The 16,900-nt window shown below is 50.8% G+C and overlaps 1 protein-coding gene across 3 annotated transcripts in view; it reads right to left on the bottom strand.

The window, feature by feature from the left end:
• The window catches only part of NRG2 (neuregulin 2), a 184,092-nt gene that overhangs the window by 27,230 nt on the left and 139,962 nt on the right, over positions 1-16,900 (bottom strand). For all 3 annotated transcript variants that reach the window (XM_070570656.1, XM_070570657.1, XM_070570658.1), the window contains exons 2-3: positions 12,150-12,321; positions 5,623-5,741 (exon numbers count right to left, since the gene is read on the bottom strand). In XM_070570656.1, the coding sequence (XP_070426757.1) occupies positions 5,623-5,741; positions 12,150-12,321 (291 nt within the window). The remainder of the gene's footprint in view (positions 1-5,622; positions 5,742-12,149; positions 12,322-16,900) is intronic.

Below are 16,900 nucleotides of genomic sequence, written 5' to 3'. Positions count from 1 at the left end.
TCTGCCTTCACTTTTGCCTTCATCTCCAACTTTTTTGCTTTGCAGCTGCCAAAGTGATCTTTAAAACATGTAAATTGATCGATCACTTGCATTATCAACACCCTCCAATGGCTTCCACTTGCACTCAGACTAAAGTCCCCTGACTCTTCCCCATGTCTAACCCGGGCCTCACCACCTCTCCCGCTTCATGTCCTGTCCCTCTCTTGCAGTATATTGAGACTACACCAGCTTAGTCCAGCTCCTCTAACAAGTCAGGTGACCGCCTGTCCAGGACTTTGACAATATCAGTGTCTCAGGGAGGCTGTTCAGGCTCCTCTCATACTCTTTCTCTTAGCTTCGTATACTTCATGTACTCGTAGTACTTATTCTAACATAATTAAACAACTAGTTGTACAATTAGCCCCTCCACTCGAATGTAAGGTCCATTTGGGCAGGGGCCATGTCTATCTCATTGACCCCTGAACTCCAATGTCTAGCATACTGCTTGACATACAATAGGTGCTTAGCAAATATTTATAAATATTTGAAATGAGCAAATGAACATCTGATTCTTTTTACTACAATCCCAGGGGCTGGGTGGGTCTCCTCGGCTGGTGATGAGATCTTTTCTGTACATTAAAGCATTATCTCCTATTAAATGTAAATATTCCTGGGACGTCATTAGAGAAATGAAAATCAAAACCACAGTGAAATACTACTTCACATCCACGAGGACAGCTATAATCAAAAAGATGGATAATAACAAGTGGTGGTGAAGATGTGGAGAAATTGGAACCCTCATACATTGCTGGAGGGAATGTAAAATGGTGCAGCCACTTTGGAACACAGTCTGGTAGTTTCTTTAAAAATTAAACAAAGAGTTACTATATGACCCAGTAATTCCACTCCTACACAGATACCCAAGAGAACTGAAAATATATGTCCACACAAACGCTTGTATATGAATGTTCATATCAGCATTATTTATAATAGTCAAAAAGTGGGAACAACCTGAATGACCCAACAAACCAAAGTGATGAACGGATAAACAAAATGTGGTATAGCCATACAAAGGAATATTATTCAGCCACAAAAAGGAATGAAATACTGATACATGCTACAACGTGGATGAACTTTAAAAATATACATTTAGTGAAAGAAGCCAGTCATGAAAGGCCACAGACTGTATGATTCTATTTATATGAAATGTCTAGAATAGGTAAATCCATAGAGGCAGAAATCAGATTAGTGGTTGCCAGGGGCTGGGGGGAGGGAGAAATGGGGAGTTATTGCTGATGGTTACGGAGTTTCTTTTCAAGGTAATGAAAAAGTTTTGGAATTAGTGGTGATGTTTTTACAACTTTGTGAATATTCTAAAAACTGCTGAATTGTATATTTTAAAAAGGGTGAATTTCATGGTATGTCTTAAATTATAACTCAAAAAATTTGATTTTAAAAAATGCCTGGGAGGGGTAATCCCAGTAAGCTGTTATCAGCCATTAGAGTCTAGGTGTGAGTGAGTTTATCAGGGCCCTGAGAGTGAGAATGGGCCAGGAGGGGCCCTGGTGCTAAAGAGATGCTCTCTTTGCTGCCAGCTACAGCCACGGCTTTTCCCCCTTGCTTATGGAGAAAACCTCTGTTTATTTTTCAAGGCCCAGATCAAGTGTCTCTTCATCCATCAAGGCACACCTCCCACCCGCCTGGCATGCCCCCTTTCCCCTTGGCAGAGTTGTGCATCCTTCCTCTTCAGTTGTTAGAACAGGCAGATGATCTGAGTTCAGCTTTTAGCTTCTGCTGTTTGAGAGACTTCGTTGGGAGCCAAGGCTGTGACTCCTCAGAACTCAGAACAGGGTCTTGCTGAATAAGGCCTTGCTGAACGCGTGAGAGAGAGTGCATGTGTGTGTATGTGCCTGTGTGCATGTGTATCTGACTAAACAGCTGGGCTTTTTAGGTCCCAGGTAAGGGACTGGCCCTCCAGGGCCTCCAGAAGCCCTCTCCAGGGCCTCCACGATCCTGTGACTCCCCTGGTCAAACCTGCCTGCCCTCTGGGGCAAAGCCAGGCCCAGCTCAACATCCTGGGACCGGTACAGCCACCCTGGGACATTCCCAAGCTCTCTTTCACTTGGGGATGTGGCAGCTGGTTTCTCTAACTCAGAAGCGGGTTGGACCAAGCTAACTGTTATGTTAAAAGCATTAAAACCTTCTGGCCAACTCCTCCTCCTCCGGCCAACTCTGGAAAGCGGTCTTCTGTGACCTGATAAAGCTGTGACTGCAAGAAGGGTCTGCTGTGATTTGAGGCAGGAGTATTGGGCTCCACGGGAACAGAGCTACAGTAGGCAGCCAAGAGCCACAGTGCTGCCCCTTGAGGAGCCACTGTTCCTTGCCAGCCCTCCCATGCCCTCTTCTGGCTGCCCCACCCCTGTAACTCTGGCTTCCCTGGGGCGGGGACAGGCCAAGTCAACCCACCTTGGGATGAGTCAGAGGGGGGCAGGCACAGCTGCCCACTACCTGCCCTTCACTCCCTCCCCAGGGTGTGGCTGCTGTAGGTCTTCTGGGTTCCATGGGTAAACAAGGAGCCTGGGCATCTCTGCCTGGGAAAATGGCCCCTGTGGGACCTCCTGGTCCCTTGCAGTGGCCCTGCTTACCTCCCCACATCAAGGGTAAGCTCTTGCCTGCCATGGACTGAAAAGGGCATCTGAAGAGGTGTGTATTGTCTGTGTGAATGGTGGTGGTGGTGGCTGGGTGCACAGGATGTCAGCCTCAGGCTCTAACTCAGAATCCCAGAATTTTAGGGGGAAGGGGTTAAGAGATCATCTAGCTCAGCCTCTAGGGGAAACAGACTAGAGAGGTGGAGTAACTCACCCAGCGTTGCACAACAGAGCTGGGATGAGACCAAAGTTCTGGACTCTTTCCACCACCCTCTCCTGCTGCTCTCCTGCCAGGCTGGAGGGACAAGAGGCGAGGAGACCTGTGGGAAGCCCCCAGGGCCCAGCTCAAAGCTCCATTGTCTGGTTCCCTAACTGGTCAGAACATGGTTCTGCTGAGGGCTGACAGGAGCCCATGTGTGGGGTGTGGCTGCAGCTCATCTGAGGGGTCTCATAACTGCCCCCAGCCTCAGGCCCCAAGTCTTATGCAGGATAGAGGGCACGACTGTGGTTTCTGCATGGCGGCCCTTCCCTCTTCTTCTGCTAATAGCACCCCTCGAGGGAGGGTCCCCATGTAGTTCTGGCAGGGCCATCACTCACAGTCTTCCGCCTCTCAATAACCCCCGTGCACACACACAGACCTGGCAAGGATGGCACCCCATCCCCCTGAGCACAGTAACTGAGCCAAGCGGGGCACATGGCCTAAGCAGGGTCAATCAGAATCCATCCTCATGATTGTATGAATAGACACAGAGACATGGGTCATGGGCTGGGATGATGGAAACCTGGAGTTGTCTGAGGCCATGGCCTCCCTTTCCCAATCCATTCCCCAAACATGAGAGAAGCCCACTTGATAGTAGGAGAGAATGAGGCCAACACATACTGGGAGAGTGTTCTGACCCATACTCTGATTTCTTGGACTGTCTCATGTCTAGGGCCGGCTCTACCTTTGGACTTCTCAGTTTCATAAACAAACAAATAGATTCCTTAAGGTAGTCTTAAGTTGGGTTTTTGTCAGTTCTAACCAGAAAGTCTTGAATAATAAAACAGGAAACCTCAAATCCAAAGTGGATCTCAGAATGTCTGCCCACTATGGCTGGAGACAGCAGGTGCCAGCCCCTTGGCATGGTCCAGTTTCAGGTTGGGAGGAGTAGGGGGGCCCAGGTACCCCCACTACAACCATGCCCAGGCTGGGGATGAGGGAGTCAGTAAAGGCCTGGGAGCAGGTTATAAGTCCTTTTATTTACCAAGTGCCTACCAAGAACCAGGCACTATGCAAGGCCCTGAGGCCACAGTGGTAAACAGGCTAGATATAGCCCCATGGAGCTCATGGTCTCAGTGTTTGCCAACTACTTTTACATTGGATAGCTCTATCATTAATTAGCTGTTTGACTTTGGGCAGAATATTTAACCTCTCCGAACTTCAGTCTCATAATTTATAAACTACACCATAGGCTTGAGTAAGGGCTCAAGAGATAATGTGCAGCCTGGCACAGAGCATGCTCTCAGTAAATACTGGCTATTATTGTAACTGCTGGGGACAAGGCATCATCCCTGTTCTTCCCACTTCTGGGCTCACCATTGCACTGGGGCGGTCATACCCGCAGAGAAAGCTCAGCAACAGTATAAGAGTTGAAGAATGATCTCACGGAATTCAAGAGATACACAAAACCATGGTTGGCCAACAAGTGGTCCAGGAGTGGGGCCCGAGCAGGGAGTGATACTGCAGTGGGTAGAAGGGAGGAAAGAAGCCTGGGCCAGATTGGTGAGAGCTGGGCTGTGGGACAAAGTCCTTGTTCTGTGGCTCCATGGGTGGGGGCATGACAGGATAAATGAATCTTAATAGATCCTTACTCTGGTTCAGGTGAGTAGGGATGAAACCTGGGCCAGGGTTGCCCCTGAGGTGGAGTTGGAATAGAAGAGACAGGTGTGAGAAAGATCCAGAAAGAAGACTGATCAGGACTTAGAAACTCCAGACCTATTAGATACAGTGGCAAGGGAGATGGAGGAGCCTGAGAGCCTGGGAGAACAGGAGGATCCGTCACAATACAGGACAGACAGGGTCTGAGCCAGGTTTTCCTCTGAGGGTCCTAGGGCAGCGAATGTTCCAAGTTCTTACACAGCACTGGGCTTAGGGAGACTGGAAGGCCGTCTGGTGGAAATATGGGTGGGCAAAGACACACACAGGATTAGACTCTGAGAGGGGCTGGACTAGAAGTGAACCCCAATAACCAGGTAGCCAAATGGTGTGCTCAGTCTGTGGGTGTCAGGAGGAAGAAACAGACTCGTGGGGTCTGGAGTACTTGGGCTAGAGTGGAGGGGGTGCAGCCTGAGGATAGGCAGCTTCAGCAGCTTCCCAGTCAAGGGAAGCAACCAGGCCCCAACAGGACAGGCCAGCAGGAAGGGGGTTGCCAGGCTGAAGCTAGAGCCGCCACTGTCGAGAGGGGAAGCTAAGGTGCCGGGAGCTCCTGACTTTGCAAGTCTTCAAGGGAGACCTGTGTGGAGGGGCCTGCCATCCCTGAACAGAGGCTGCTCCCAGGGGCCCAAGGCACCCAAGCCTCCCACCCATGGTCCTGCGGAGACGGCTGCCTGCAGTTGGGTACCCAGCAAAGCAACAGGCAACAGGTAGTCAGCTCGCACATGCCCCAGGCCTGCCTCTCCCTGGAGCCCCGCTCCTGGCAGCCCAGCCTCCCATAATTGTCTTCTAAAAATATCCTTCCCCAACCCCCACCTCTTGATTTCAAAATATTTAGTTTTCAGGGTATTTCAAATAAGAGCTGGCGGCTCTTCCAGGCCCAGATAACAAAGCTAAACATTTATACTTCGACTGCATTTCTCTGAATCGGCCCAGATCTCGGGGCTTGATATGGCAGCAGCAGAAGGGAGGGGAGTCAAGTGCAAGATGGATCATGTGCGGGCCTCTTGAGGGCTGGGGGGCAACTGGCCCGACCCATTGAACCCCTCTAGGACCCCTCCCTTCATTTGAGGGACCACCTACCGCTGTTGACGTGGAGCCGGCCCCGGACTGTGTCCTTCCCCAGGATGTTCTCCGCCTCGCAGACATATTCCCCAGCATCCTCCACCTTCACCTTGTTGAACTGTAGTCGTGAGTTCTTTCTGGTTAGGGAGGGGACAAGCGGGGGAGAGGCGTGAGCCAGGGCTTAGGCTGGCTGTGGCTTCCCAGCGGTCACCCGGCGGTCACCTCTCCTGGCAGAGCTACAATGGCTGTGCAGGGTGGATGGGAAGTAGATTCTCTCCGACCAGCCATTTCTGGGGTCCAGGTGGAATTCTGAGTCTCTGGAGTTGGAGGGAGACCTGGGCACTCAGCAGAACACAGGGCGGGGCTAGTGGCTACACACACGTTCTAATCTATGAATCCCCACATTCACTTTTCCATGGCTGGACCTTCTTTGTAACCATTTGTCTGGGGAAGGAAAGTATGGCCCCTTAGGAAGTTACATGGCTACCTCCTTCCTCTTGTTTCAATGCCACTGTCCCATTCCCAGTGTCCCCCACCCCCCAACAGAGAAGCCACTGGCTCACCAGCTACCTCAGCCTTCTCTTAGAAGTGGCAGCCTGTCACTCTAGATATGCAAGGCCTATTCCCAGGTACCTGGGAAAGCCTATGTTCTAACAGGTTCCCATGCCAACTGTGCCCAGCCTCCCAGTCCCAACCTCTTCCCTGCCTTCATGTCAGCCCTGACACTAGGGGCACTCTGTGGCCTCTCCAAGAGATTCTCCATCATTCACTCATTCATTCAACAAATGTTTACTGAGAGCCTTCTGTGTGCTGGGAGCCTGAACACCTCAGGGAACAAAAAGATCCTAACCCTTGTGGCCTGACTCGGCCCTCATGACTAATCCATAGGTGGACAGGGAAGTAGAGACGGGAAAACTGAGTCCTAGAAAGGCTTCTGGACTTGTCCAAGGGCACCTGGTGAGGCAAAGGCAGAGGTGGACGGGGAGCTGAAGTTGATGAGGACATGGGCCCCTCAGCAGCTCAGAGACTATCTCCTGGAGCCTGACGCTGGGGCTAGGCCCCTCCATGGAGGCCTTCGCACCCAATCTCTGCCTGCCGAGAGCTGTGGGGCCAGGCCTGGGCAGGGACTCCAGCGCTATGTGTGACTTCAGGGCACCTGGCCCTCATTCTCCTCTTCCTTCTGAAGACCCTGCCAAACCTCTCCTTCCTTTCCGGAGTTTCCCTGTACCTTCCCCGGGGTGCCTGGGCTCTGCAGGGTCTATTCACACTTCCCAAGCCTCGCTCTGCCCCAGTGCTCTCCAGGGGCTGTCTGAGCTCTGGATAAAGCCTGGGACCCCAACCTGGGCCCCGGGGGGAAACAAGAAGTAGAATGAAAATTTCTTTACCTGATATAACCTCCTCCTCTTTTTAATACCCAATTAAAACACCAGATTGCCAGAATGGTGGAACAGGAGGTAGGGCTGCCACTGCCCTGAGCCCAGGGATGTGAAACAGCCATAAAGCTGATGGGGGAAGGAGGACAGGGGAGGTGAGTGGAGAGGCTGGGTCAGGGATCGAGGAGATGGCAAACCGACCCACATCCCTACCAGGGCTGTGCTTTGGGGACCTGTCTCCTGGGCTCCACTTCTGTCTCTAGGGGTAGGCCTCTTCCCAGACAGCCTCACTCCAAGATACCCCAAGCAAGGGTCCATAAGGTTGTCTTGACAATAGGTCCTGTTGCTGTGGTAATGTCCTCATCAATTTACAGTGATAGCTTCCTGAATCCCCCCCTACCCTTCCCGAGTCAAGCTGGTCTCTGTCTCCTCGGCTTGGTGCCTGCCTACAACGCTCTTCTGTCAATTCAAGTTTGTTCCCTTCATTAAACAGAGCCCTTGGAGGCTCCTCTGGCTAAGACAGCCTCTCCTTCCTGGCTTGAGCCTAATTAGATGCCACAAAACCCGGCTGCTCCAGGACCAAGCTTCTCTCCCTTCCCGGTCACCAGCTCTTCCCTGACACTAGCTGAGCAAAGTAAAGGGGTCACCTGAAGGTTGCAGGGTCAAGGTACAGGGGACAGAGAGACAGAACCTACTTGTCACCCACAGCTAAATTCAAAGGGGCTTCCCTTACATGACATCATATGTAGCAAGACAGGCAGAGCTAGGCTCACACGATATATGAAGGGATAGAAGCTAGAACTGGAAGGAAGGGCTTCCCACATGAAGGTAGGTCAGACTTATGGAAAGGAGACCCAGAGCTCGGGGAGAGCCCTTCGCCTTTGAGGAACCAGAAAGAAGCAAAGGAACAGAAACACTGATCCCTAGGTATGCTGGTTGTGGGCATCTGGTTTGCCAGCTGTGTGATGATCTGGACAGTTCCAGGGAGGTGGGCCCCAGACTTGCATAGGAGGCACTGGGGTCCTATGGGTCTCTCAGGCCCTAAAGGAGCGGGAGCCGCTACATTCTCTTCTCCTCTCTCCTAGCGCCAGTCAGAAGCCCCAAGGACTCAGGACTCTCTTCCGCCTTCCTGGCAGGCTTGGTGCCCCCTTGCCACGCTGACCCAGGCCTGCCCCTGCAGTGGTGGCCCCTCCCCTCCTTCCTCAGCCAGTTTTCTGCTGGCAGGGACAGGATCTGGGAGGCCACATCCTCCACCCGTCCGCACACTTTCCTCAGTGTCTACCTCCCGTTGCCTGCCTGAGGGGCCTGTCCCAGCCTGCCCCTCATAAATAAGGGAACATGTGGTTCTCAGTGGAGGGCCCCATGCCCAGGGCTCGGTAGGGGTAGTTTTCTCCTGATACACGAAGGCTTGGGGGAGCATCCGCCGGGGAGTGGGTCTCTGCATGCCAAGCGTGATGTCAAGACAGAGTGTGGCCTGGACAGACAGAGTGCTAGGGGGGCCAGAGAGCACGCTGAAGCATGGGCAGAAGAAAAGAGAAGATTCTGCCAGAAAGGAGATTTGTGCCCCTACCCCTGGCCCCAATGGCAGGTGAAGCATGTGTGTGGAGGTGGTGGTCCTCTCTGTGTCACAACAAGGGAATCAGAAGTTCACAGGGAATCAAAAGTTCCCTATCATGGTCCACTTCCCCACCCCATCAACTCACTGCTGGGAGCCCAGGGGCAGGATGGGTGGAGCAAGGAAGTTTCAGAAATGCAGCAGATGGGACAGGACCCTGACAGGAAGGGGGCAGGGGGCATACTTCAGGCTCTTAGGGGTCCCCACTACCCAGGAGGAGAAGATCTGCCAGGCCCTGTTTCTGGACTAGGTGACTCACTTGTCAGATGAAACTGAGCTGTGACCAGGAAAGTAACTTGCTCAAAGCCTTGGTCAACCCAAAGGGCGACCTGCTCAGTCCTAGTGTCATTCTCCACCCAGGAAAGGAGAGCTAGTCCTGCGGGATTCTCATCAATTCAACCCTGAATGTGGATCTCTTCTGCCAGGCCATACAGGAGAGAAGGGTGTGTATGGGGTGGGGAGGGCAGACTTTGAGGCTCTCTCATGCTAAAAGGAGAGACAGCCCCTCAACAATGCAATGAAACCGTGTCTAAGGCATCATGAGAGGGGGACAACATGAGCTACCTGGAGGGCTCAGGAAGGTGTCCCAGAGGACATGACATTTAAGCTGGGTCTCGGAGAATGTTTCCAGGGATGGGGGTAGGAGGTCAAGGGTGGGGGAGGGAGCTGCCAAGCAATAGCCTGGACCCAAGTCCACAGTCATGAAAAGAAAGACCAGGGATTGTGAGCACCCAGGTTTTGGGGAAGAGTGGGGCAGTGGTTTATAGGCCAGGAGAGGAGAGTCAGAAGGGTCCCAAGGGGGCTGTATCTGGCATACAGCAGGCTCTCAAGATCTGCCAAGTAAACGAATGAATGACTGGATATGTACCCATGGTAGAAAGATGTGTCCCCATCAGAGTCACGGGAGTCAGTGACTCTGTAGCTCTCTAGAACTGTAAGCAAAACTGGGTGGATAAGGCATGCCTTTTCTGAAGAAAGGGTCCAGGCCTTTAGCAGCTTCTATACTAGAAGCTAGACTAGAAACTCCATGAAGGTAAGGATCGTGTCTGTTCCATTCACTGGCGTATCTCCAGCCTCTGGCAGAGCGCCTGACACACAGTTGATGCTCAACATATCTTGTTAGATACAGAAATGAATTCACAAATGGGCCTGTGGCCCAGAAAAGGTGGGGATGGCCAAGAGCGGGAGAGTGGAAGAAAAGAGGATAGAAGCAGGGAGAGCAGATAAGAAACGTGCAGGGCAGGGAGAAAGGTGCCTCCTTCTGGAGACGTGGTGTCCAACTGGAGAGGACGACATGGGGGCAGGTGCTGAGCAGCAGGCAGCCTAGTTCTGCCACAGCTAAGAGGGGAGCACAGAAGGCGAGGCAGGGCCAGAGAGGGCAAGGGGGAGAGGCTAGATCGGGACATCTGGATTAGAAATGTCTGTGGGGTATCTCAGGGGTGGTATCTAGTGTTTAGCTGGCAGCATGGATATGGAACTCAAGTAAAAAAGAAAAAGCCATCAAACTAGAGAGAGAGGCTTGGGGTCATCAGATATAAGAGGGTGAAATTACCCACAGGTGGAGAAGGAGATTGAAGCCCAAAAGACAGGAAAGTTCCAGCATTGATGGTTACTGAGCGAGAGTGGTTAGAGGCACAGGAGGACCAGGAGGAGGACCACAGGGAGAGGCCTGGGGCCAGGAAGCTCCGAGGTTGCTGGGTCTCTCAAGAGCCACAGCCACAGAGAGTGATGGGGCTGTATTTACAGGGCAGATTCGAGCAGAGCAAAGAGGAGTGGAGGACAAGAGAAAGTGGAGGCACGAAACTGACACCACGTGGTGGTGGAGGGAAGAAGTGAGATGGGGCAACAGCTGGAGGAGGAAGAGGAGACAGCAATATGGAGGGAAAGCTTTAGAAGAGTAGTGATGTGAGTGTGTTCGTTGGTAGAGAGATAAAGGCTAAAGTCACCAGAGAAAGGAGTTTGTTGTTGGCACAGGGGAGCTGAGGGCATGTGTGTTCATGTGTGCAGGAGTGTGTGTGTGAGTATGAGTGTGTGACACGGGGATCAGGAATGGGGGGATGAGGATGGGCCAAGTTGTGGACATATTTGAGAGTAACGAGGAAGGCAAGGGAAAACCTCTCTTGTCTCAGTGAAGGAAGGAGAGGCCATCTTCCAGAAAGAGAGGACGAGAAGGAGACAGGGCTCCCAGCAGCTCCAGAAGCTTGTCCATTCTTCTCTCCAGCTTGGAGCTGGCCTTGGCAGTGCCGCGGGAAGGGGAGGGGTGGCCTCAGAAGGCGAGGTGAGCTTGGTGGGTAACCTGAATTTCTTGCTAACTCTGTAGACTGGAGACCCACTGGACCCCTCCCGCCAATTCCCTTAGGAAGCAGCATTCTTTCCTCCACAGACCTTTCATCCAAACCAAACCCTTCTTAAGTCACTTTATGTTTTCTGCCTGGACTACTTTCCAGGTGACCAGTTCTGTCTTTGCTCCTCGCTCTTGGAAGGAGAGTCAGAGAACTGGAAGCACCTCCCGGGCCTCTGACCCCACACCCTCATTCACAGGTTCCAGAGACTAACGCCCAGGGTCGGGGGGTGCACATCCAGGGCCACCCAGCAAAACAGGAGCAGCCTGAGCCCAGGCCTTCCTTCCACCACTTTCTATTGTGGGGCAGGCTGGGGGTCCTCTGAAATCATCTTCCTTTGCATTTTAGGTGGGAGTGAGGAGGGAAATGACAGTCAGGAAGGGGGTGGTTGTAAACGCTCTGGAAGGGCAGGAAAGACTGGGGTGCCCCTCAGGAAGAGAGAAAAGTGCACCTGACCCTCAGGGCAGAGGTCATGCAGAACTTTGGTTCAGCCAACAGACAGATGCCTCCCCTCTTGCTTGTCTTGCCTTCTGACAGCCCCACAGGGGCTATGAGAGGCAGGACAGAGGTGACGGGCCACCCTTGGACTCCAAGCTTCTCTGTTGTCCAAAGTTCCCTGCCCCACCAACCCAAGATGGGAGAGAGGCCATCTTCCTCAGCCTGGAGACTCCAGAGCTTCTGATTCTCTTCCCTGGAGCATCAACTCCAAAGACAATTCCCATGGCACAGGGGTAGAGACTCCCTAACACCTGTCAAAGCCATGCTTTTCCCCTTTCCTAGCCTTCTGTCCAACAACAGCTTGCCGAGCTGAGAAACCAGCCCATCATCACATGTGACCTCCCAGACACATTCTGGCATCAGGGTCTTTGACCAAAGACTGCCAAATGATGGGCTTTCAGACACTATGGCAGGTCCTTTGAGAAGTTTTAGGGACAAGAGGGGACTTCCACAGGTAAAGCTGAGTTTGACAGTCAAATTGCCTTCAACCACCCAGAGACATTAATTAAGCACCTACAGTCTGCAAGATACTGGGCCAACATAACCAGAGGGGCCTGAAGCTGCCAGGAGGAATGGGGCAGGGCAAGGAAGGGGGACTAGAACCGGTTCCATGGGTGGATCTGCGGCACAGCCCTGGGACTTGCCAGCTCAGGTCCCTCTTCTCAGGAAGGAGGGAGGGCAGCTGGGAGGATGGAGGGTGGGATGGATGCTGCTCACCTGCCATTGCCATACTTGATGCGGATGTCGCGGCTGCGGTTGAGTTCCTTGCCATCCTTGAACCAGCGGTAGGAGGGCTGGGGGTTCCCAGCAGCTGCCTCGCACTTCAGCGATTGTTTCTCACCCACTTGTCCCGTCTGGCTCTTCATCTTCTTTAGCTTGGGCCGGGTGGCTGTGGGGGTATAAGACATGGAGGTGAGCGTGGTGGTGGCAGGGGCAGCATCAAGCATGAGCAGTGGAGGAACGGCCACTGTCCTTGGGCTGGGCCTGGGAAGGTGGAGCAGGGAGCCTGGGGAGCCACCCCTCCTGGTGCCATTTCCTAGTTCAATTCAACGAGCATTCACAGAGGGTCTGCAATGATATCCACATGGTTATGTCGTGGACAGTGTTCTTCATGCCTGGAATGGTGCTAGGAGCTTTACATAATTAGCTTATGAAAACAACTCCAAGAGTTCACTGCTACGATTAAACCCATTTGTAGATGGGGAAAGTGAGGCTCAGGATGGTGAAGTCACTTCCCCAAGGAGATGGAACTGGGATTCAAACTCAGGTCTCCTCTACTTCAGTGCTCATGATCTAACGCCTGTCCCAGACACCCAGGCCTACATTGGGCCCAGAGGGCACAGGCAGACCAAGATGACAGACACGGCTCTGGCCCTCAGGAAGTTCAGTCTGGCAGGGGAGCTGTAACCCAGCATTGCCATCACAGCATGGTTCATGGAAGCCTGGGAATGCTGGAGCCCAGAGTTGTGACCCCAACCCAGGCTGGGGGAGGGGCGAACTCAGCTAAGAGGTAAAGGATGGGGCAGAAGGAGAAGGGAGGGAGGTGGGCCAGGCACAATCAGCGCTGCTGCCTGCGAGAATCACACGTGGTCCAGCGGGGTGGGCTGACCTGAGTGGGTGAAGTGGAGTGGCTGTGTGGGGAACAAGGCACAGGGCTACACTGGTGGGCACAGGCCCAACCATGGATGCAGGGCTGCAAATGCCCTGCTGAGAGGCTTCTCCCATTTTTCTTAAGCACCATTCTATTTCCACATGCCCTGGTCTCCCATGCTTCATCTCCTTGCTCCCCTTCCCCCAACAACCTAAAAAAAAGAAAAGGAAAAAGTACTCTGTGCTCAGGAAGGTGAGGGCAAGCCCATACTCCCTGTTGATATATGTAATAATTTCCACTGGGACAGCCCTCACAGGATACACAATGCCTTTGTGCATGCTCTCGTTTGGTCTCTGAGCTCTGTAATACAAGAGGCATTAATGACATAGATGGTAAAGGTGAGCCTCAGAGAGGTTAAGAAATTTGGCCAAGGTCAAAAAGCCAGGCAGCCAGAGCTGGGACCAAAGCCTGAATTTACTGTGCGTCAGGCTAGAGTCTGCTTTGCAGCCTCATCTCTCTTTGAGGGATGGAGACCCTTCTTTTTACCCTTCCAACAGCAGAAGGGAGGGCCTGCTGGGGCTAGGGACTTGTCTGGGGACTGACTGGCCCCGTCTGGGTCATTGGTCCTTCCCTCGGCAGCTCACAGCAACAGGCCTGAGCTGGCTCTGGATAAAGGCAGGCCAGAAGGTCTGGCTATAGATAGGGGCCCCTCATTGAACCTAACCTTAAGCGGCTGCTTGTCAGTATCGAGGCGATGGGAGTGGGGGGCAGCGGCAGAGTATAGAGAAAGGGCTCCCAAAGCTTTAGAAGATGTATTACATAGACTCAAAAAAGAGTGCTTGTAAAATGGTGTTGTTCATTTTAGAAAATAAAAAATACAGATGGGTAAGAAGAAAACAAAATCACCCATTATCCTGGTACTCAGCAACAACACACCCACACACACACACAAACTTTTAAACAAAATGGGGTCCCTGCCACTAACATGTTTCTTTCCTTTAACAAAACAATGTAAACCTTTTGCCTTGGCGTTAAATATGAATAGTAGCACTTCCCAAACTGAATTCTACAGGACATGAATATCCAGGGAGATGCTAATAGATGTTATTTGAGAAAAGGGTTCCATGAGCAAATCAGTCTGTGGAACATGTGGGTGAACACAGTTAAAGAAGCATCCTCATTGACTTCAGTGTGATTCTCTAAGTAGGGCACTTGGAACTTTTTTTCTCGGAACTCTTAGAGGCATTTCAAGAAATAAAGTTACGTGGAATAAGTTCTATAACACAACTTAGATGTATATATATTTATAGACATATACATATTTTAATAGATAATATATTCACGTGATTCAAACCCCAAGAAGTGGAAAAGGGTATATAGCTTCAAAAACAAGTCTTCCTCTAACTTCTGACCACAGCCACACAGTTGCCTTTCAAGAAGGCAACCAATTTTATCAGTTCCTTTTAAATCCATTCAGAGATCTTTTATGCATATACAAAACCCTCCAGTATTCACACACATGTATTTTTTCTATATCATCATTTTTCATGGTTGCATAATATTCCTGTATGGGTATATCACAACTACGTAACCAGTTCCTATCTGGGGCATTCAGCATGTTTTCTTCGTTCCCTTCCCCCACTGCCATTATAAACAAGCCCAGAGGAACATCTAGTGTATACATTATACATCCAGTGCACACAGTATTCATCCTTGGTATACAACCAGTGTATACTGCTACACAGGCAGTGTGGCTCTTCACTCAGATTGCCTGGGTTCAAATCCAGGCTTTGCTACTCATTAGCTTTGTGTTCTTAGGTCAGTGACACAATCCTTTTGCACCTCAGTTTCCTCATCTGTAAAATACAGGTGATGATAACTGCTCCCACCTTGCGTGATGATGGCTGTGAGGATTACATGAGATAATGTGTGTAGAGCCTGGCACACACAGAGTGTTTAATAAAGGTTAGTTATTATTGTTATTATTATCCACAGTTATTTCCTTAGGCAATCTTCCTAAAAGTGGAATTGCTGCATCAAAATGGTATGCAATCTTCCTCAGCTTTGCCAAATTACCTTCTGGAAAGACTGCACCAATTTGCACTCCCATCAGTGAATGACAGTGCCTGCTTCTTCCACACCCTCACCGACACAAGGTGTTATCATGTATTTAATCTTCCACCAATTAGTTAGGCAAAGGTTAGGTCGTTCTGTTGTTTTAATTTGCATTTATTTGATTCCTGGTGAGCCTGATCACTCTTCATAAGTGTATTGGCCCATTGTATTTCTTCTTTTTGAATTGCCTGTTCATATCTGTACACTGTTTTTCTGTTGGGTGCTCATCTTCTTATTGATCTGTAAGAGTTCTTTATAAATATAAATATTAAGGCTATTGAACTTTTGCTACAATTTTCCCCCCAATTACATGCTTCTTACATTTTTTAAAGCTAGGTTTTTCTGTTTTTTTGTTTTTGTCACCCAGAGGTTTTATACGTATCAAGCTATCAATCTGTTGGACTTTCTGGAACTTCATTATTCTAAGTGTGATGGAAGTCTGACTCAGCACCCTTCCCCCTCACCTACACTCCCACCCTCCTTCATCTGCTTGCTGTGGGGTCCCCAGTCACTCCTTATCGATAGTTCTTAACTCTGGATGCTAATGAGAACCATGTGAGAAGCTTTAAATATTATGTAGGTGCCTAGGACATATCCTAGACTTTCTGAAGCAGAACCTGTGAGAGTGAGTCCAAGCATGTGGGTTTTAAAGGGCTCTTCAGGTGTCTTTCTAACTTTAAAAAAATATATGTAACAAACATACAGGAAGGTGTACATATTATGAGTGCACAGCTCAATGACTGGTTACAAACTGAACACATCTTCACAGGTGGCTTTGCTTTCAGGTTGGGTTGACACCTGGTGATCTAACTTCTTGTTCAACTGGTGACTTCCAACTTGTCTCCTCCCCCTTCTCATGAACTGGGGACACAGAGATCTCTTCTCAGGTTCCAAGGTGCCTCCTTCCCCTGCTTGAAGAGTGTTGCCCTTCCTTGAAGTTCTGAGCAAGGGAGCCCTCTGTCGCCACTACCATGGGCCACCTCCCTCCCAACGAGCCTGGGTGGGGTTGGGGGTGAGACATGGTGGGAGGAAGTGGTGGTCACTCTACTACCTTGTTTCCTGATGTGACTCCTGGTGCAATACTATGCACTGAGCCTGCAACCACTGGTTGAGTTTGGTGGTGAAGGGGGTGGGGGGAGTTACATGGAGACTGACCCCAGAAACAGCAGGCATGACCCCAAGACCCAAACTCAGAAAGCCTTCGGAACTAGGGGCTCCAAAGATGTCCCTGCCACCAATGGAAAACCCAAGACTGCATTTCAGATCACAAGGAGCCCATCTCATCTGGTGAGAAGCTTGTGTGACCCAATAGCCACTTCTTGATAGTCCACTCACTTCAGAACAACCTCATCTAGTTCACTTGCTCCTCATTCATTCATTCATTCAACCTACCACATGCCAGGCAATGTTCTGGGCCCTGAATATACAGTAGTGAACAAGACAGATAAGCTTCCTGCTCTTAGGGAGCCTGAATTTAGTGAGGAGGATAGATCACAGCAAATAATCAATAGGGGATATGAAGCAGTAATAAGCAGCTGGATAAAGGCCCTGAGGTGGGAATGAGATTGGTGAGTTCATGGGATAAAAGAGGCCCATGCGGCTGGAAGATTCTGGAAGACAGGAGTGGTATGAGGGGAACCTGGAGAGGTAGGCTCAGGTATTGTGGGTCTGTGTGTGACAGGACAGAAAGTTTGGATTTGTTTTGCCACCTCTCCACCCACTTTTTTTTAACGTTTGTGTGCCTCGTAGAAATTTTCAAATT

This window comes from Equus przewalskii, chromosome 13 (assembly GCF_037783145.1).
Source record: "Equus przewalskii isolate Varuska chromosome 13, EquPr2, whole genome shotgun sequence".
In the NCBI taxonomy this organism is placed as follows: Eukaryota; Metazoa; Chordata; class Mammalia; order Perissodactyla; family Equidae; genus Equus; species Equus przewalskii.
This window is presented reverse-complemented; position numbering and strand designations above follow the sequence as displayed.